Source organism: Phaethon aethereus, assembly GCF_964289735.1.
Source record: "Phaethon aethereus genome assembly, chromosome: 6".
NCBI lineage: Eukaryota > Metazoa > Chordata > Aves > Phaethontiformes > Phaethontidae > Phaethon > Phaethon aethereus.
The window spans coordinates 28,059,310-28,080,679 of record NC_138580.1 but is presented as its reverse complement, the minus strand read 5'-3'; the positions used below and the strand labels follow the sequence as shown (position 1 = coordinate 28,080,679).

Genomic DNA, 21,370 nt, shown 5'->3' with positions numbered 1-21,370 from the left:
ATCCCAGATTTACAAAATTACTAGTATATTCTAGTCTTGATAGCATAGATGTTAGTACACAACACTCTTTATGGCTTATAAAATTAAGTAAGAACTCCAACAACAATACTAATCACAAAATAATTTGCGTTTTGCTTCATTCTTTGATCAATAGGGCAGTTAGCAGCAGATTAGAGCCCAAGTATTCCAAAAGACAAGGCAGAGCCTATGACTAGTATACTAGATATCTGTAAAACAGATAGAACAACTAGAAAGCCTAAATTTAAATTCCTTAGTAGAGCACACAGACTCTGTTTGTGGCCAGCAGATCACCTCAGGGATGGGTACTAGAACCTGTAGGATTGCCAAACAAAGCTTGCAAAAGTAGCAGGTGAATTATAGGGCTAAGATAACACTAGAAAAAAGTAAAATTTCTTCTAGCTTCTACTAATCTATCTGCTGTAATAACAAGGCTTCTCTTACGCCACATTGTTATAATGTTATCACGTTCGGGGTCATACCCTGGCAAACCCAAAATAGTCAGACAAGTCATCTCTGAGTTTGGTAGCCCTAAACCTGAAACCATGTCCAAGCTTTGTATTTCCAAAAACAGCTGTGTTTATAATTTACCCCAGACCATTATAAGAAAAGTACAACAGAATATTCTAACACAGAAGAAACTGAAGGGACATTAAGAATATGCTCTGAAGGAGCCACCTTGCAATATAACGTTGCATAGGAAAAAGGTCTGCCCCTGGGGAGCTGAGGAAAGATGCTAAGGGGCTTTCAACTTTTTTTTTTTTTTTTTTCTCCTTACAGAAAATTCCACTCCATCCACTTTGGAACTGGATCACTACAGTGTGGGAATGCCACATCTGGGATTATCAAGGAAAACAATACAATTTTAGTGAAAGCACTGTAAAACTCAACTTCACTGCACTATATGAGTTTACTGTCTTTTGGTTGAAGATGAAATGTCATTATCAATGCAACCTAAGAAGCCTGAGGCAGTGGCTGCTGCCATTTCAACGTCTAATGAAACTGAGTAACCTCTAATACATTCTTCTGTCACTTTCACTGTTTCCCATGTGAAAGGTCAAAGCAAATGGCTTACAGATGGGGGAAAAGTAAGATACTTTCATGTGACGTGTATACTAAATACCTATAAAATACATCGAATTTAAATTTAGGCTTCCTACTTGTTCTTAGAAGAGCACACAGACTCTGTTCATGGACAACAGTACCTCAGGGCTGGGTACTGTGCCAGCAGGGAGGACAGATACTAGACCACCACAGGAAAACTCTGGCAAAATATGCCATTTGAGATAGTCTCGCTTTAGAAGTAAAGCCACTTAATTTTCAAAAGCAAGCTGCCAGACCATAGCTAACATATTTCGCCACAAGAACTGTACAGTCATGTCCGTTAATACACATCCATGCAGTCCCACAATCTGTGTTACACATAATTTTCAAAATAACTTTAGAATATTTGCCTGAAGTATTAGAGATTTTAAATGATATCTAAGTCTACTCCATAATTTATAAGATTTTGCAAAAGGTTTAAACTTTTTTTATTCATCCTTCCCTTTTCCCTTTTGCTTGTTGCCTTTATATTACCATAGAGGTTCCCAAATAATAGATTATTTCCCTGTAGTGTTAAGACCAAGGAGCAATCTGTGAATAACTCTAACACACACAGTATTCTGAAGAAATGTCAATGTAAAGGAAAGAGTCACCAAGAAAGACTTACACACAGAGTCCTGCCAGTGCAAAATAGCTACCTACAAAAGACCTGGGAGGTGCGGGGGTACAACGACAGACACGACACGCAATAAAATAAAAATGGAAATCCAGAATCTGCAGCGCTGCAAAACTCTTCTCAGAGCATCCTTCTACAGTAAGTACAGGGTTATAAAGCACAGGAATCCCCTTCTCATTCTAGACTTCACCCTTCCTTGTACCCCCAAAGACCCCTCTAACTTGAGCAAGAAGTATCAGAAACACCTAGACAAAATTTACTTCGCTGTCATTATTAATTATATGTGGAATGTATTCAGATACTGTGACAACAGGTGCCAAATAAAACCCTCAGCTAGGCACGTATCCTGTCTATCTGCTTCCATTGCCTTTACTGCACTTTCTTGTTCATCTTTCTTAATTGCCTTATTTCCCCTTCTTCCACTTCATTCCTAATATCTCCTTCCTTCATAATTTGTCTTCTCCTCATCTCTGCTTCTATTCCCCTTTCAATGGTTTTCTTTTCTAAGTCATCACTCCCTTTCTTCTTCTGCTAAAAATCTGTCCAAAAAGTATTATGTGCTGTAAGTGTAATGTAGCTTTGTCCTCACGTTTAACATGCACTGAACTACGAAATGGTTATCTTAAACACACACATATGAATTGTCCTCAGGATAAAATTGCAACATACAGAATGAAGGAAGCTGTTGCATTAAAGAATAAATTCAGGGTTTCCAAGCTGCTAGTTTTAAGTACAGAGGTTTACAGATTATCTCAACCAGGTGAGTACAGAATACACATTTCTCAGGTTCAGAGATCAAAAACCTTAAAAATCAAACCAAAAGGTAGGCAAGAATTAAGACTTGCTAATACCCTACAAGAATGAGCTAGAAGTAGCAAAGATGCTGTCTTCAGGCATTACGGCTTTTAAAAAATGTTTGCATAATTAAAGCTTTAACTTTCTTGCAATTCACAGCAAGCTATTTTAGCCACATGCAAGCTACTTCACAGGATCATAAAGATGAGGAAAACCAGGATAAAATTTTAGCAACTACAATATAGCTCAGGCTACAAAGGACAAAGCAATAGCATTCACGGTGAAATAACCAACAGAAACTTTGCCATATGCATGTGCCCATGCCTCTAATAATAATGCCCACATATGTTCAAAAAATGAATGTATTTGACTTTTTTTCCTGTTGAACAAACAGCTTTGGGATTTTCTGGGCATAAGCAAGCTCTCCTTGAAATATAACATGAATTACTAAATTGATTCTACATGTATTCCAAAATTAAAATTGTTTGTTGACACAGTTGAGGCTCATCGCTAGTTGTTGACAGTAAATTTTTATAAGAAAAATAAGTTTTTGTTTGTCATGTACCATGAAGAAAGCTGTGCAAATAACGTCACTATCTGACTTAAAGTTTCTTTAGCTAAAGGTTATGGATGAGAGAAAGGGAAGGGGAGGACAAATACAAAATTAGATTAAATGTCTACTTGCTCCTTTTTAACGATATAGCCTAATTCAGCTTCAAGCTTAATCTTAAATTAAACCTCCTTACCACCTTATCCTTAAACTATAATGCCTTTGCAAGGCTATCAGTAAAGACTAGCAGTAAGAGAGAGCACTGGCAGACAAAATACGCAAGAAAAATCAATTATGTAGATGAAAAGAGTTGGCACAGATGTTATAAAAGGCCAAAAGTTTTCACTTACCTGTAGTGCACATACTGCTCAATTCACTTTGCCACTATAAAACTCCTCCCAATTCTGGTAAAAACCAAGAATTGCAGTACTGTGTGATCCTTACCTGCAGCACACTATTTAACCCAACTCCCTTCTACCTCAATTCCATGCCAGCCAATTAATTATATATTATTCCAAGTTATTAAAATAATCAGCTTTGATATCAAAATACCAGGTAACGCTACTGGTATTTTGATATGTAGAAAATAGCTAACACAATAGTTGAGTCATTCTGAGTCATATCTAGATACTTCCATCCAGGCAACAGCACTAACTTAACACCACTTATGGGGGGAAAAACTAAAAAAATCAAGGCAAAAAAGTAAACAAGATAACTTAGCAACATTAAGAAACACTAAGAAATAAAACGCCATTATAAACCACCTAACAGAAGTATGCCACCTTTCCAGAAACAAACAAAAATGAAGACTTACTAGGAGTACATTATTCCAGGAAGAAGTGAGCCAATACTTCATAGTTTTACTACAATTTAAGATATATAAGTTATTGCAAAGATATTAGAAACGGAAGTTTAAAACAATTTTCAAACATTGAATCTGGCCCAGGGTTTCCTTCTTCTTTATTAGCAGCTATCAGCCCAGACCCCATGCACCAGTCACCTATTTAAAGCTGCAAGAAATCAAAATTTGACTGAAGCAGTTTTAGGAAAGGAAACTTACAATGGTAAATGTTTCCTGTGGCAATGTACACAAAAACGTCCATTCCTAACACATAGCTAAACACATACCTTTCTGAAGACCAGCCTATGTGTTTCAAATGCACCTTATATTTTCCCAAACCAGAAGCATGTTTTAGCAGAAAAACTGTATTTTTACATTGGTTTGAAGTTCTAATTTCATAATAAAAACAGACAGTAGTAATGGGTATTAGCTACTTCCTGTTCACCATGTACACTGCAATTATCCTACCCAGCATCTTTACCTTGAACTGAACCTTTTTTTTTCCCTCAGGTCAGTTGCTGCCATTTAATCTGAAGTTTAAATTCAGTGGATTTTAGAATTTATTTCTGTTGAGTTCTCTTCTCACCTACCTTTTCAACTATCCTCTATATTCTTGTGACAGAAGCAGTAAACCACTTGAACAGCAAAACACAAATTGACTTCAGTTTAACATGAACACATCTGTGTTCTTCAATGCCCGATCAACTTTCCAAGCCTGCACATGCTGCCATCTCACAAATATCTATGTTACTACGTGGCAGAGGGCTGCATCCCATGGGTCTGGCAATACTTCAGATCTGTGTTGCTACAGAGAGCAACAAACCACCAAACTGCGATAATGGCTCCAGCTGATTCACTATAAATTGTTAGCTACTCCATTACATATGCAGTCCTCCCAAGGCAGCAGTGTAACTTAGCCAGACAATAATAAAGCACCTTCAATACTCAGAAGCCTTATTACCATTAAAAGCAGTGAAACCTATGGAATACATTCTCTTATTCTCCACTTTCATAATTACCCTTTTGCTGTCATTCTGCAGACAGAATGTAGGTGGAGGCTATATATCAGACAAGAGCTCCAAATTGTGTTCTGTGGTGCTGGCTGAAGATGCTCCATGCTTTTGAAGCACAGCTTACAAAGTAACACATGTTTTGATAATACACCACAAGGACAAACTGTGATAAACCAATTTTAGATTGTTATTCTTCTCCAGCCCCACCACACACACTCTGCAGACACGCCCTACGAGATCAGCATGAAATGCAGAACGAAATTTTTGATTTGTACAACAGCAGTAAAAGCAAAAGGAAGCTGTATGTAGTAATAAAACACCTTTCACCAGTTACAACTTTCCAATCACTAGAAAATAAGAAAATGTTGATTTTCAAAACCTTGCAGCTTTCTAAGTCACAAGCCCAAGCATTTCATTTATTTACCTGAAACTTGCCTAGCTTTTGTGCAAGACAAATTTCTGTATCTTATTTGAATGGTAATTCATAAATAGAAATTCATAAATAAGCATGTCTTAAAGCTTCTGGAAGATAATTTCTCCATGGCTTGAAATTCCAAGAAGCTAAAATCCAACTTAAGGTAGCCATTTCTCTTCATAGTGATAAACTGAAAACAACCAGAGTTTTAACAAGGCTATCATAAGGGTGTCATTGTAAGGATATGTGCGAATCAGAAAAAAAAAAAAAAAGTAGAAAGTCCTTTAGTTGACAGCCACAAGTCCAAGTCTGCAGAGTCTAAGCTTAGGCTTCTGAGCTCAACATATTGTAATGAAGGCCTGTGAAACTGCTATAGCAACAGTCATTTACCTGCAGTAATAAAAAAGTATTTTAAGCCAAATAAATCAAATGTAGCTCCAAGCACCTGAAAGTGAAAATACTTCTTTGTTCCTTCCCTTCCATAAATACTTCTGGTTTTCTTTAAAAACAAACAAACAAACAAAAAAAGCAAGAACAAAAACACCACAGCAAAACAACACACCACCCTTTAGGCCTCTGTTTTCATAACACCCTCTCAGCACAATCACAGCTGTCACAGCTCTGCACACTTCAAAAAGAAAGATTTCCAGGCCTGAGCAGTGTACTGTTTCTAACAGATATCTAAAAAAAACAACCCAAGAAACAAAAACTCAAAAACCACATGACACCAAAAAAACCAACCACAAAACATCCAGAAAAGGGAGGTTTGTTTGGGTTTTTTTTCTTTACCAACACAGTTAGTACAATACTAGAAAGAAAAAAAGTTGCTAAATAAAACCAGTCTATTGGTCTATAGTATGTATAGCAATGCTGTGGCTAAACACTGCCAAACAAATAGCAAGTTTCCCACGAAGTCTAACATTTTAACAGTTGAGAGATATATATTAAAATATACATATATATTTATTAAAAATTAAAATATATCTATATTAAAAATAATATATATATCTCTAAAAAGACTCTAGCAAGGCCATCCTTAGACTTGACGGAACTGGGAAACAAGTTCTCAAGGCTAACACCAACTTCAGCATTTACCACCACAAACAAAGCCAACAGCACAGAGGAGGTCCAGTCTAACGCCCTTCTCACAGATATGACACTCTGTAAGGCAATGAGGTGAAAAGAAACTATAACAAAAATCTACACTAACTTGGGACAGGCTCTTGTCTTTGATATACTAAATAATCTAGAAATTACAATAGCTTTCTCTACTCTTTATGAAGGCTGATGAAATGAATGACAAAGAAATGTCCTAATCCAGTTATTATTTTTCAGTAACTAGTTTGCCTATGCAAGAAGGTCAACAAGAATTTTTTGCACTAGTAATAACATTTTTAAAATTCATAACAAGCCAGGTAGTACTGAAGTCTTACAGCTCACTCTAAGTTAAATTAAAACATTTTACACAATTGGCACTGAAGTCCTCTCACTGAAAGTCTTTAGACCTGCACCTGTGCAATACAGGCACCTTTACCCAAGGTTTCAAATCGACACTATTTATGTACGTCTATATGTGTTGCTTTTAGATTTACCAGTAACTTCCATTTCTAGCAGGGCTTCAAGCAAACAGACACAACTAGAAGGGCAAAGCTCAGTACAATTTTTATAGCTACGTTCAGGAAGTATTAGTTGCTAAAAACAAAAGCTGGATCCACCCGAGGCTATTTGCAGTGTCGCATTCCAGGCTCTAAAGGCAAAAATTCCCTGCAGGGCAGTTCAGAGTCCCACTGTCAGACAAGCCCGACTTGTTTGACAAGACAGTTGCTTGAAGTCGTTAAATTTAACATGCAGTCATAAAATAGCCAGCCCAGTCTGACTACTGTGCATGGCAGTCAGTCAACCTTCAAAGTGGGTTTCAGCTTTGAACCACTACCATAAAATCTCACCGGCAATGGTATTATGGTAACTAATACCCCATCCCCAAGCATTCTATTTAAAATAGTAACAATCCCTTGGTGTTAAGGCTAAATTAGACCTACAAAAAGTAACATGAGGAAATTAAACATAATACTGCCTTTAGATCACTGGTGAGCTTAATAGTCTTAAAACTAATTGAAGTAATCGGTGTAACTTGTAGACTGCAGACTTGTAGAACATTTCTCAACACTGTTGGAAATAAACTATTCACTGGAGGATTAGAAGGTTTGTTTTAAGGGAGCTTTTTCCTTTTCATGTTTTCAGACATAAAAGGTAACATTTTCAGCACAGTATGTCCTAGTAGCTTTTATTCTGAAATACGTCAAAGTGCTTATGCTTTCTGTGAACCTTTCAAATCTGCAAAATGACGAAACAAAACCTGAAAAAGCTTTGTTATAGTAGCAATACTACAGTTAGAATTAATAAAAGACTTCATGATAAACCGTTCTAAACTGACTAAATTGCCTTGATAAATTTAATCAATTATAATTATCAAGAGAATTACCTTTGGGCAAAACTTTTCATTTTAATCACAATACTAATTTTTTCATCAGTTGTTGGTCCAAAAGAAAGGCTCCTGGCAAGCAATTATAAACCTCCTTTTTGAAAAATTCACACAAGCATTCTGTTCCATTTCTGGAATTAAAAGAAAAAAGGTGGAGTGTTTTGTTTTATAAATGGGAGTTGCAGTGAATCATGACAGCAACAACTATTTTGGGACAAGTTAGAGAATTCCATTTAGCATGGAGATTTATACCAAAATAAACCTAAGGCGGTCAATCTTGACAAAATTTAGCTCACATACATTAGAAGTCAAAGCTAATATATTTTTTCTCTTTTCAGAACAAGAAAAATAATTGCAATTTTTCTCTAATGCCTTAGGTTAAAGAAAAAGACAATTATTTGAGAGCTGTCATTTAATTTCCTTTCTACTTCAGATTCCCAACAAAACTGGAAAAAAAAAAAGGAAATTTTCTTACTAAAATAGAAGAAAAGCCTCTATTTTTCTTTCTCTTGCCTTTTTAGGGGTTTTGGGGGTTTTGTTTTTGGAGTTGTTGTTGGTTTTCCTTTGAATGACAATACCATTAGAGCCTTGTAGCTTGGAACTGGCATGTGACTGATGCCATCCAAGGGATGAACCTAATTAACCTGAACTCAGATTTTAATGTCTTCACATTTAATAGAAGGTACCCCTTGGCAAGCTCCATGTACAAGCTGGCATACAGTATTTCAGCCTTATAGAGTCCACTGCACAGTGCACTTACCAGGAGTCTACCATACCATGACATACTACATTCTATTAACATTCATTTTTCCCATCCAAGTTGAGATTACAAACCAACAGCAGTAAAAGCTGGAAGCTGTACTTTAAGCCTAAAGGAACAAGAAACATCCTGAATAATTCAAAGGCAACTAAAATAACATGATGTCAAAAGTCTACAGTGTCAAGATAAGCCTAAATTTAATGAAAACTCAAACGATAGCTTAGGAAAGGTTTAGAGTTTAACACCTGATTAGTTTGAAACTTTAAGTTATGCCATCATTTTATATGAGAAAAGGGCTGAGTTTTAGCAACAACACATGCAAAGCCTGCTTTTTCCCCGTCAACTTTCTAACTTTCAGTGTGATGCAAGAGACAATAAAAGTTTGACAAACTGAAAGGAAGCAGGATGCTGCTACAACAGCAAAAACATCAGCCTATTTTTTCACCATATCAACAGATAAATACTGTCAAGTCTTTCAGCAGATAAAGGAAAAGGCTAAGAATTTGTGTACAGCTTATGAAAAAGAAGTCTGTATTTGTTTCTAAGTGTCACATGATTACTTTACACTGAATTTAACTAGAACAATTTTTTATTTCTTTAGCTATGGATTTAACAATTTTGTTTTGTCTTCTTAACCTCACCAGGCCTTAAATTAATGTTGTACTGCAACTGAACTATACACTGAAGGTATAAAAACCCCTAAATCCACTTTTCAAAAGCACCCTTTAAAAAAAGTAAAAGACTCAAAAACTATCGGCATAGCAGAATTTGCGTTACTTGTGCAATTGCTGTTTGGCATCCATTGCACCTCTGCTTTTTAGTTATTAGCACAGATAAATAATGAGGTCAAACTTCTGCAAATAACACCCATGTTCTCTATACCCTGCTTCATCCCCAGGGGCTTTATCCATCCAGTATAGTGAATGATGTGGGATGCTGTGGAGAAAAAACCCACCTGTATGCAGTCATACCTGAGCCACTGTACACATTGCCATTTTTGAGACTTTTTTTTGTATTTTAGATTATTATACACCACAAATGTTAGAGGACTACCCTTCTTATAATGGTATTTTCTCTCCCAAATTCCAAGTTTGCCTTTGAAAGCATATGAACACTGCAGACCTAACCAAAATTGTTATTTAAAAAAAAAAAATTCAGGAACATCAAAACCTTTTCCTTCCTCGCTTCTCAGAACATGCTAAACCATTTAGCCTACAGTTCCCATGAAGCTTCAGTCAAGAAAATTGTTTATTCCAGATAGTCCAAACTTCAACAAAATCACAGGCAAATGAATCCAAGTTTTATATAATTGAATGCATTAGCCAAACATTCATTGACAGAGTTGGTAAGGTGACTTACAAGCAGCCTGCATCTACCACAACCACTTTTTACAAAACTTACGAGGATTACATCACCAGAAACTCTGGGTTGATGCCCCACATATGTTGACAGTTAACATTTTCAATCACTCTTCCACAGAACCCAAACATTTACTCTTTTTGCATGATGCTTTTAGAATAATAAGTTTCAATAGCTTGTAAAACTTTTTTTCAGTTCCTAAATTCTCCTTCCACATTCCAAGTGAAAACTGGCAGTAAACCATATGAAGGTATGATGTTTTCCTAAAATTGTTACTAATATTAAAAGAGCAATCTTGCCATCTTAAAGGAGTCAAGCAGCTTCATTTTCACTTTGCTTTTTATAGATGTTTCTAGCATTAATGCTAAACTCTTCTTTGCAATGCGAGTGCTACCTTTTCAACTTCTGCCTTCACTTCCTTATTATTTTTTAAACGTCTTATGGGATACTCCTACAGGTTCTTAGGCAGATTCTGGTGGATGATAATTGACAGTAGGAAGAGTACCAATCCTCCCTATATTAATAATTAAAAGCAAGCGCATTCACTGTTTTCATTCAGACTTCAGGAATATGTCCTGAAAGATGTCTTCATCCCTGCGCTCCCACAACTTCAGTCTAAAAGCCAGAATCACTTGGACTGGTTATTTAAATAAAAGTGTATTTTCTATGTTATAATTGCTATCTATTAGATAATTAAAGTTTTAGCATCTGTTTTGATTTTATGCTCTCTTTGTGCTATGCAAGAGTGGTATTTAACCATGAATTTATTTTGAGGTTTTGTTTGTGTGTCTCTCAAGTGTCCTTTAGACAAAGCTTTCAAAAGCCTTTATAGCCTTTGGAATTTAACCTCTTAAATATCCTCGCTATTTTAAAATATGCTCTGCTTTTAGATACTAGTATAATTAGCCATTCTTGCAGTTAAATTTAATTCCTAATTTTATACAGCAATTCCTATCGTTTGCTATAGGTACATGCAATCCTCAATCATAAATCTGATAAACAAATTCTCATTAATTCTTTAAATACCAGAGAAAGCATCAACACACGCAAATATTTTATCAGCACAGAAATCTAACCACTAATGTTTAGATTTGCAGATGCATGGAGAAGTCTTAGTGAGATGTCAAACTTAGAAAACAGCACTTATGGTGAGAATAATCAAGCATAGTTTTCATTTCTTGGTATTTCCTATTGTATCTCACATCCTCCTCTACTGCAGTCTCCCATTTACTAGAAGATAAATTGGAAAAGTTATCTGAACAAATTACTTTTTTAAAAAAATAAGATGCTTATCTGTACTGTTGAGATGTGTGCATGTTTTGGTGGGGTTTTTCCTTCTTACATATATTTCTTTCATCAAAAACAGCTCCGTAATTAAAAAAGCTCTTCTCTCTTGTATGGCAGCTGTTTAACCTTTCTGAAGCCTGTAAATATTTTAACAGTATCTACTGGCAACATTTGGATTCAGGCATTAAGCTACAATGCTGTTCAATGGGCAGCTGGCAAAGCCTTTCTCCCATTTCTGTATTACGGCACAAACATACTGCATATTTGAGTTGATTCTGCAATATTCTTTTATCAGGACACATGCTACCCCCAGATCTGAGCCAGATGAACAAATTAAAAGTGCTGTAACTCAGATACCACACAACAGCCCAGTGTTTGTTAAACTCATTCTTATATTAGTACATCAACACACAGAACCAGAAGCCTGTGTTTCTAGCTTTGTGATAAATCATTCCATTTAAGAGGCACTTGGTTCTTTCATTTCAGTAAAAGCTTGATCTGAAATACATCTGTTGGTATGTTCAGAACTGGATGTTTCTCATTAATTATGTAAAGTACTAATCCAAAAACCTGTGGACATGTAGGAATTTCAACCTCATGCTGGACACCAGTAAGACCCTGAATCTTACAGCAAAAGCATGGACAAAACTCAGACAGTTCTTTATCTAAAAGTAGTGGCTACAAATATGTATTGCCAAATATATTATAAAATGATAAGACACCAAAGTAATTTCTCCATAGCTTGCAAAATGTTACATTTTTCTTACTTCTCTGTCTGAGCAGATTTATCTGCTATCTCATTTCAACCCAAAGTCTGCATTCTTTGTGGCAGAGTCCCTGTTCTGTGTCTGAGCAACCATTAGCACAAGGTCACCCTGGTCCATAATTAAGGAAGGTAACGGCTACTCTAAGTTGAGAGACTAATGTCTTGTATATATATGAAAAGTTCTGTATTTGTATCAGAATTATGTTAGATCTTTGACTATGAGACAGCTCTTTAAATAGCAGACAGTAAATTCAGAATTGAAGACCAACTGTTCTTGTTTATATCCATTCTTAGTTCAGCATCTCAAATACAGAACAGATACTTTCACCAACACATGGCCACAAGTGACTTGTTCACACTCTTTTACAAGTTAAACCTCTGCATTCTGACGAGTGTATTTAAAACAATCTGCAGAAAATGTATTTTACACAGCAATTGTTTAATAAATCTCCACTCACTAGTTTTAGCAGAGGCATGAATTTACATGACAAGTGACTTGTGAAAAACTACTTTTACTGAACATTCGGTTTGCTCAAGCATTCATTTAGCTGTAAGCTGAATACTTCTTTATCTAATGTAAAAAAAGCTATATATAGTGATATGAATCACTGGCAAATCAGCAATTGCACAAAAAGGAAGACAAGTGCAAGCTAAGTCAGGATGAGATCGTATTTGGGATGCAAAGGTCAGTGTTTCACACGGGGCTTACAGTTTAAGGTCAAAGATTATATTCTTGCTGAATTACATGCATCTCACTACAACTAAGCGTAATTTTGCTAAAACAACATTTCTTTGAGAAACACAACTACAGTATCATTTAGATGAACAAACTCAGTTCAGCCACACTGCTTTACACAGCCCTACAATAACCATGTTTAAAAGTTGATCTGATCATAAACTTTTTTAGTTTATTTACAAATACTCTCCAATTTTATACAGGGGCAGAGGTTAAAAACCTCTTACAAGCAAAAACTCATGTTATTTAATATGAGCTGATGAACCATCCCCTGATAATGTCATAATACTCCTCCAGAAGGTATATATTTGCTGTCACTTGCTGAACACAACATTAAATGCCCCAATGTTTTGATGTAGGTAACCAAGGGATTCAACTGAACTATAAAATATTGTCTGGGAGGTAGTACTTTGTAAAACAGTGGGGAAAAGATGCTGACAATACGGCAGGACCCCTTTTGCCAGTGACAGCCAGTTAGTAGGTCAGCTTAGCAAACTGTATCACCACACAGTGAGAAAACTGGTATGTTCTTGCTCCAAGCCAACTTTTTTGGCTATCAAGATCACCCTCTTTTTATGTTAGTTTTGGCCCAACACAAGGTGGCTGATGCTAACAGAATTCCCCCAAGGAGCACACACTTGAAAGGATCCAAAGGCACATAAATTTATTCTCAATGCAAGGTCAAATTTATCTCAATTCTATACACCATGTTAGGATTAAGACAAGGGAACGGGGAATGAATGGAAATTATTCGCTTTCACAGACTCTTCTCACAGCACAGAGTACACATTAATTTAAATGACCTCTTTAGTCCTCATAATACAAATGTAAGTTTAACTCAGGACAACTAAACGCACATGTTTATATGTTAAAGCTTCAAAGTATTTGCAATGCAATGGTCTTCCAATCATTGAGACAGCCATGTAATTACAGAAAAGCTAGCACTGCTAGCACATCAGAGTTTGTAGCACTTCACTCATCACAGTGGTCTGCTCCTGACTAATGCCACTATTTTCTCATTGAAGTCTTCTGATTCCTGTAAGGCAGCCTATGAGGACCCCAGATGATGAAAAAATAACTCGAAGTAACAGGACTTTAACCATGTTAGGACATTTTTAGGATAATGCATATAGTCACATATAATGTTTTTTCTGTACATCTTTTAATCTAGTACTAGAAAATGCTCTCCTATAGAAAGACGTGGTACTTTTATATGCTACAATACTAAACAAGAAAATATTTATAATATACAGATATCCCTCACTATGCCAGAGAGAAAACTACAACATATTTATCTCAATACCATCAGATTTTGTGTAAAAAAAAAAAAAAAAAAAAGAGAGAGAGAGAGAGAGAGAAATACAGCACAAGATAAGAAAGCACATTTAAGATGACATCTTATACACAAGTCTGCTGCTCTTAACACAGCAAGGGACATGATTGTCTCAGCTATCCGCATTAGTAAAGACCAGAACGTTATGATTAGCTTTACAACTGCTAACACACAGAGTCCCTACTATATTAATGACACTAAGATTGCACGCTCCCTCTTTGAAATGTGAAGCACAAGCGAGAAGCTGGCTGAGGAACAGACTCAGAGCTTTCCCTTCTAACTATTATCTCACCTACAAGATATTACGCCTTTGAAACCCCTCCTGAAGGCAATTGGGGATTTTTTTTTAATACAGAAAAATCTCTTTCCATATAAATGGGTATATGATCACTTTCTGAGTAAAACAAAAAATAGAAATCTTGACATGCTTTATGTCTAAGAGTCTGAAATACCTACCAGAACAACTGGAGGAGATGAAATACACATAGTCAAAATCTTACAGATAATGAGTCTCATCTTACAAATGCTGAATCTCTTTAATCTGAATCTGCAATAACAGTTACTTCAGAGGATTAGAAAATAGAAATTAATTTTGTATACTGATACATAATTAACACCTAAGAAAAGGTTAATCAACTAATATTACAATAGTAATATTACAGCCATGTTGGTCTAAGGCTACAAGGCAAAACTGGTAGAGATTACCGCAGTCACATGAGCATGAAAAGGTCACAAACACACACGAAAGCATGTCCTTTTCCCAAACTACTTCAATTCACCTAATACAGCTCTTCTCCTGCTGTACACTTATGTTAGTAAAGCACTTTCAGGTATCTGCTGCATATGCACTTACATAAGGTCACTGAAGGCTTTGCAATGACAATCAACATGCTTGGTACTACCATTCTCTACCTAGCCTACTGGAGAAAATTTTTCCTAGTGACTTCTATAGAAAGGACCTGTGTTACCTATTCTACACATAATTCAGTTATCTCAAAATGCATACATTCCTACGTTTGGATGAGAGGACAGCAGCTTACACCCGTATCAATATTCAAGTGATTAACAGCATTCTACATGACCAGAGAACTGAACAGAAAAAAATAAAACACCAAAACCATTTGAAACTGAAAATCATAAAAAAAACATGCCAGTAAGTTGCATTCTTAACAATGCTTTCTTTGCAAAAAGTTTGACATCATCATTTAAATAAAAAAAAAAAAAACCACACCACAACTACACGGCAGGAAAAACTCAGGCTATTAACAATGCAATGCTGTGATACAACCCCAATGACTCAAATCTGAACTTCACTAAATTAAATGAATTTTTTGAACTGCTTCCATGCAACATCAGAACCATCATAAATCATGTGTGGGCTACTACTTTCATTGGGCATCTTAAACAGCAGACTATAATCTGCAGCTTTGTAGCTACTGCCCTACACTATAGGTTTTAGTGGAACAGCAGCAGACAAAAAAAATCCGAAACCAAACCCCAACCTTAAATTAGAAACTGCCAGATTAAAAACAACTGAATACCAACTAAAAATTAACTTTTGGAGTCACTCAAACATAATCTTAGAAGAAAGAAAAAAAGAAAAAAAAAAAAAACACCTCATGCACGGTGTCATCCAACAAACGGCTTCTGCAGAGATCCTAGTTACATGCTGCTGTCTGCCCAAATCTCCAATTGCTGAACTGCACAAGAGGCAATGAAAACGGAGAAACGCCTTCCTAATGTTACTTTGCACAAAAGTAATTGTTGCACCCGACACCTGACACTGCCAGAGATGTCAACTGATCATAAAGAACAAGAGTCAGGACCGACCCAGGATAGATGGTAAGATGGTAACACAACATTATCCATCGCTTTAACAGACATGAAAAGCCTTGCTAGCCTTGCTGTTGCAGCACGGGGTACTATATTTAACAGACTTATCACGAAGGACCTGGTTATCTAAAAAAGGCAAGACAAACAAGGCTACTTACTAGCAACAATCTGAAGCACCACACAAAAAAAGGAGATTGAATTTTACTGTTTCTTTAGCTAATAAGGCTGCAAAAGCAAAAGCCATGTACTTGGGATTTGTGGCACAACAAATTCCCACCTTACTCAACTGTGACTCTCCGACGGTTTTTGTAGTTTGGAGAAATTGCCTAGCTTTCCTTCCCAGGATGTCAGCCACAACAAAGTCATGACAGTGCAACACAGGATATAATGCTAGACTTCACTGGGCAGTCCCAGGTATAACGAGACCTCTCCCTAAACCACTATATCCTGTCACTGGTGATTATTTATTGCTACACCTTCCCATCGTGGTAGATGCTCTGAGGAGAACAAAGTACAGCACACAGATGTTTTCAATACATGGCTGAACAATCTAATTTACATTAAGGCTTCACAACATTTTACATCCTAAGACCTAGTTTCTTCAGTTGCTCTCAAGTCCACCAAAATTAACCCAAGAGGAAACACTGGTTTGCTGGATGCCTGCCTCAAGCAGAATGAGATACCACTTTAACCTGAATCAGTGGAGAGAGAGAAGGAAAAATCAGTTTTGTCTACCACATTTTGAAAAAGTGAGGACTCCTTTTTTTGGAGTGACTCTAGTTGCCTTCAACTTTTGAAGACAAGCTCTCTTATTTTAAAAAAATATGTATTTTCCTACTTAAGGACAAGTCCTTGTCAACACATGAATCCACCTAACCATGCCCCTTAATATATGGGTCTGAAAGAAAAGAAGCCAAAAAAAGTGACTGAGCTCATGGAGGCTGAGTATATAACCGGATTTTTTTTTTTTAATAGTCCATCCTCCACCACCTGAGAGCTGAACAGGCTGTGTACACACCATTCTCGTAAGGAAACTGAACATCCTCTAAGTGGTCTAAAGCACAGATTTTAACTAGCACTCCTTTATGCAAACTTTCTGCCGGGACATTGACAACATGGAAATGGAAAGCATACAATCCAAATGAAAAGTTCAAGCAAAGAGGAAGAAGGTATAAGACAGACAGGTGTAAGTATTTTATAAAGAACTAGGGAGGAAAGAGACAAAGACTGGCTAGGCAAAGAAATTCAGAGCTTGGCTCATCTCTGCAGCCCTGTGTCTCCCAAAGCTGAGGAAAGCCTGGATTCTTGGAGTCTGTTCCAAGCTTCTTTGTTCTTCTCACATCGATGAACTCACTGGCAAAACATTCATCTCCTCCAGTGCTAGTCCATTTCCTACTGCCATTGACATTACTACATTAGTTTAAAAGGCAAAAGCCTATGCAAATATGTTTCAACCCAACAGATCACCCACAATGGTAGCAGTAAGAAGTCATACTATGCTGTTATGTTTGCCCTAATTTTATTTTTAACTACATAAAGAGCATTAGGGTTGCAAACTCACACACACACAAAAATTAAGAAAAGCTACAGTTAAGACTGCTTTGTGCGCTTGCGTTGTCAAGATGGTCCGTACTTAAAATCCCACATTCTATGCTCTTGAGATGGGCCTTCTCTAGAAATGAACTGCGAAGAAGAACAAGAGAATGTCTGTTCTCCCTTAATGCCCTACTGGTTTGAAAAGTTAAAGAAACTGTGATACATACAAAGCACGAGACTGCAAAGAAAAAAGGCAAAACAAAACCAGAGAATAAGGCCACCAAACGCCATCCTTGGCACAGAGTTTCTATATGACAGTAGGCTAGTCCTTTCCCCTGCTTTACAGTTATTTTTTGTATGTTTCTTATTTGACAGATATCTATTTAGATAATCTGCAATCCAATTTGTGTACGTACTCAGCATGCCCAGCGGCAATTAGGACCTGTGCTTTAAACATATGAATTGTTTTACACTGCAAAATGCAAATGGAGACATGACAGTATTTTAATAACATTCCTGCCAGATGAAGGAAATTCATTATTATTAATGAAGTACTTAAGTGTTATGGTGATAACAAGCAAAGGAAGACTCAGGAGTAGCTTAATAAATCTGCTCTTTGGGAGCTAATACAGTTTAAACGAAACTGGAGCTGCACGGAAAACAGTAAGTATAAAACAAAATACTAGACAGCAGTGAGTTAATAGAATACAATACATCTTAATGCCATGCCCCCACAAAACAAAGAATGATGTGAACATATGCATTCACATAGTTAAAAGATATAGCTACAACTGCTTAAGCTGAGCCGTGAACACTGTGCAATTCAGACCTCACACACAAAAAAGCCCAGCCTGAACAGCAAATCAGGAGATTAGGTTGTAAATAGTCTAAGAAGTGCAGTTATATGCTTACAGAAGCTAGAGAAGTCTATGCAACTTTTAAGAAAAAAAAGTGTTAAAAGATGTTAGATACCTTTTAAATACCTAACTTCCGAACAAAAGAGGAAAAAGACACACAAACAACCCCCCCCCAAATATCTACCTTACTGCAGTAAAGCATCCAAAGCTCATACAGCCTCTCTCGCGATGCCATTCCTTCCCCTCCTCTTTTCGTCGATACCAGCTACTGTTGTTCAAGATCCTACCATGCTCAGTTCCCAGGTGCTCTTTCCGCAGCTTTTGCTTTATTATTACAGTTATATCATAACCCGAGAAGAAGCCAAGGATGAAATAACACGGTCTCAGTCCCTCCTTTTCGGGTAAACAACGTAGAACAACACAAGCAACTGCAGACAAGTGTCAAGCATGTCCGTTCTTTGCCAGCGCTGCTTCGGTTCTAATCTCTGAAAGTGAAAACATACCCTTCAGGCCTTTGGTGCAGGAAGAAAAAAAACAAATCCGTACTTAAAGCCCACAGACGACCTCGGGAATTAGGCGGCGGCAGGTCGCATTGCTTTCGCCTCTGACATTATCACCCCCACGACGGAGAAGTCTGGCTTCTAGTTTTCGTGGCGCTTTCTCTTTTTTGCAGGGAGTCGGCGGGGGCGGGGGGGGGGGGGGCAGCAGCGGGGCTGCCCAAAGGGTACGCGGAGCCCTGAGGGTGCGGGGAGAGGCGGCAAGGCGCCTTTCCCTCCCGTCGCGGGGGGACGGCCACTCCCCGCAGGTCGGGACCGCGGCCCAGCAGCGACAGCCGCCGCCGCCGCCCTACTCCCCCCACCCCGGGCTCCACAGACGGTCCCGGAGCCCGGCGGGCCCAGGCGGCAGCGCCTCCCGCAGAATAGCGGCTGCCCAGGCGGAGACGCCGGCCGTGGCCTTCCCCGTGCCCCGCGGGGCGCGGGAGAAGCCCTGCGCTGCCCCGCACCGCCACCCACCGCGCCTTCCGCCTCCCCCACCTCCCCACGCACCACCGCGGCCTCTCCCGCAGCCTACCCAAGCCACGGCGGGTGGCAACCGGGCAACACCGGGCGGTGGAGGGGGCCGGGACTCGCCACATCGCCCGCCCCGCCCGCATTCCGGCACACGCCCCAGGCCACCGCCGAGGGGCGGGGAGACCGCGGGCGCCATCTTGGCTGCCGGCAAGCACTTCTGCCGCAGGCGGAGCACCCGCCCGGCGGCTCTGGGGCCGCGCGCTGCAGCGGGGGGAGCCCCGCGGGGCGGGGGCGGGCCGGGCCGAGGCGCCCACCGCCTGTGCCTGAATCGCTCCGCAGCCCGCGGCGCCTCAGCTGGGGAGCCGCCGGTCCCGGTCAGGCGGCGCGCCCCTCTGCGGCACGGGGAGTCTGTTTGCCCGTAAAAAGATCGCCATTCCCGGTCCTTGTGGGACGGAGAAGCTCCGGAAGCCTCCACACTACTTAACAAGTGATAAAGGCTGTCAAGCACATACGTGTGTTTTACATATGCTCCGCAGAGGCCTGCCTGCATAAGCCTGAGGAGCATGGATCCATACATAGACTCCGCTACCGCTTTAAAGCAGCCCATGCCTCGTGTGCAGAGCTTGCATAGGACTAAGAAAATGCTCCTAAAATAAGTTAGATTTCCAAAGGAGAAATGTGAAAAGACATTCCTCAGCTTAGCGCTGTGACTCTTTCCCAGCACACGGGTAGTGCGCTGACCTTCCCGAGGCAGAGCGCCCCAGCAAAGCGCTTTCCTCCTGCCCGTTCAATAACACGCTCCTTACAGTGTGACTGGCAGGGCACTGGCCGGGGAACAGGCTTCCCTCCGTGTCTGTCTGGAGAGTCCCACTTGGGAAAGTGGGTCTGGAAATTAACGTTGGGCCAGGCTCCAAAGTACGGAGAGGGAGATTGAAGGAGAGCTGGGCCTTCTCTCCAGTTCACTGGGAGAATCACGGCCCTGCAACTTCTGGCTGCGGCCCTGATCCTTCTGCCACTGGGTCATCTCCTCGCTTGGGTAAATCTCATACGGCTTCATGTAATGAAGCATTCATTGCCATTCGTTGCACAGCTGATGCCTTTGCACGGGATTTCCACACTGCTGCAGTGGTTTCATGTGAGGTTTGGAAATCCTTTGCAAAGGAACTGACTGTGCAATTGTCTGCTGTATAAAAAATCACTAGGGATGGGTGTCACCAAGAGCCCAGAGACAGTCTGAGATCGATCCCTGCAACATGCCTTTGCATATTTGTCTTCCTTTAAAAGATCAGTGAAGCTTCCCTGAAGAAATTTAAGGGCTAATCTGTGCTCGGTGTTACATCATGTGGATCAGCAGTTCAGGAGTGGGAGAAATATCTTTTACTGCAGTATCTAAACATAGTTCCTAGCATGGATGGAGGGACACTGACAACAATGAGTCTGTAAAATTATTTTTAGTCATGTGATACATGTGCTGTGGTATGTGCTGCTAGCTACAATAGTCTCACACCTTGAGGTTGCAACATAATTTTTTCCCATCAGAAAAAAAATAAGAGCTCAGAATCCATCTCCATCCCTAGAGCAGGATCTGCTATGCTTAAACCACCCTGGATCCCTCTCTAAGAACAGCCTCCAGGAACAGAAGAGATTTTGCCTCTTTCTTGAGGGACTTATCTTGGGGCTTGAGTTACTGCTAGGAGCTCCTCCCAAACAGGCAACCTACGTCACATTTGAAGCAAATTGAAACCATTATTACTTGACCCTTCCATGGTAATATGGGAAAAGGAAGCTCTTTGTAGCATACTTTTTGAGTTACAATTGTTTATCACATCTTCTTACAGCCTTTTCTAGACTAAACAGCCTGTTTCAAACTGTTCTTACACGTTGCTCCCTCTGAAGAAATCAGGCCCAAGAAAAGCCATATACAAACTCCAATCCTTCCTTGAAATACTGCTGTGCTTTCTTATATCACTGACTTTTACAAGTGATAGCAGCTGTTCCCACATACACAAGTCCTGCAACAGGCTCTAATGATTAAACAACAAAAAAAAAAATCTCTGAT

The 21,370-nt window shown here is 39.0% G+C and overlaps 1 protein-coding gene across 2 annotated transcripts in view; it reads right to left on the bottom strand.

The window, feature by feature from the left end:
* The window catches only part of NBEAL1 (neurobeachin like 1), an 88,776-nt gene extending 70,126 nt beyond the window's left edge, over positions 1 to 18,650 (bottom strand). For both annotated transcript variants that reach the window (XM_082001657.1, XM_082001658.1), the window contains exon 1: positions 18,486 to 18,650. In XM_082001657.1, coding sequence (XP_081857783.1) covers positions 18,486 to 18,536 — 51 coding nt within the window. In that variant the 5' untranslated portion in view covers positions 18,537 to 18,650. The remainder of the gene's footprint in view (positions 1 to 18,485) is intronic.
* Between the last annotated feature and the right edge of the window lie 2,720 nt (positions 18,651 to 21,370).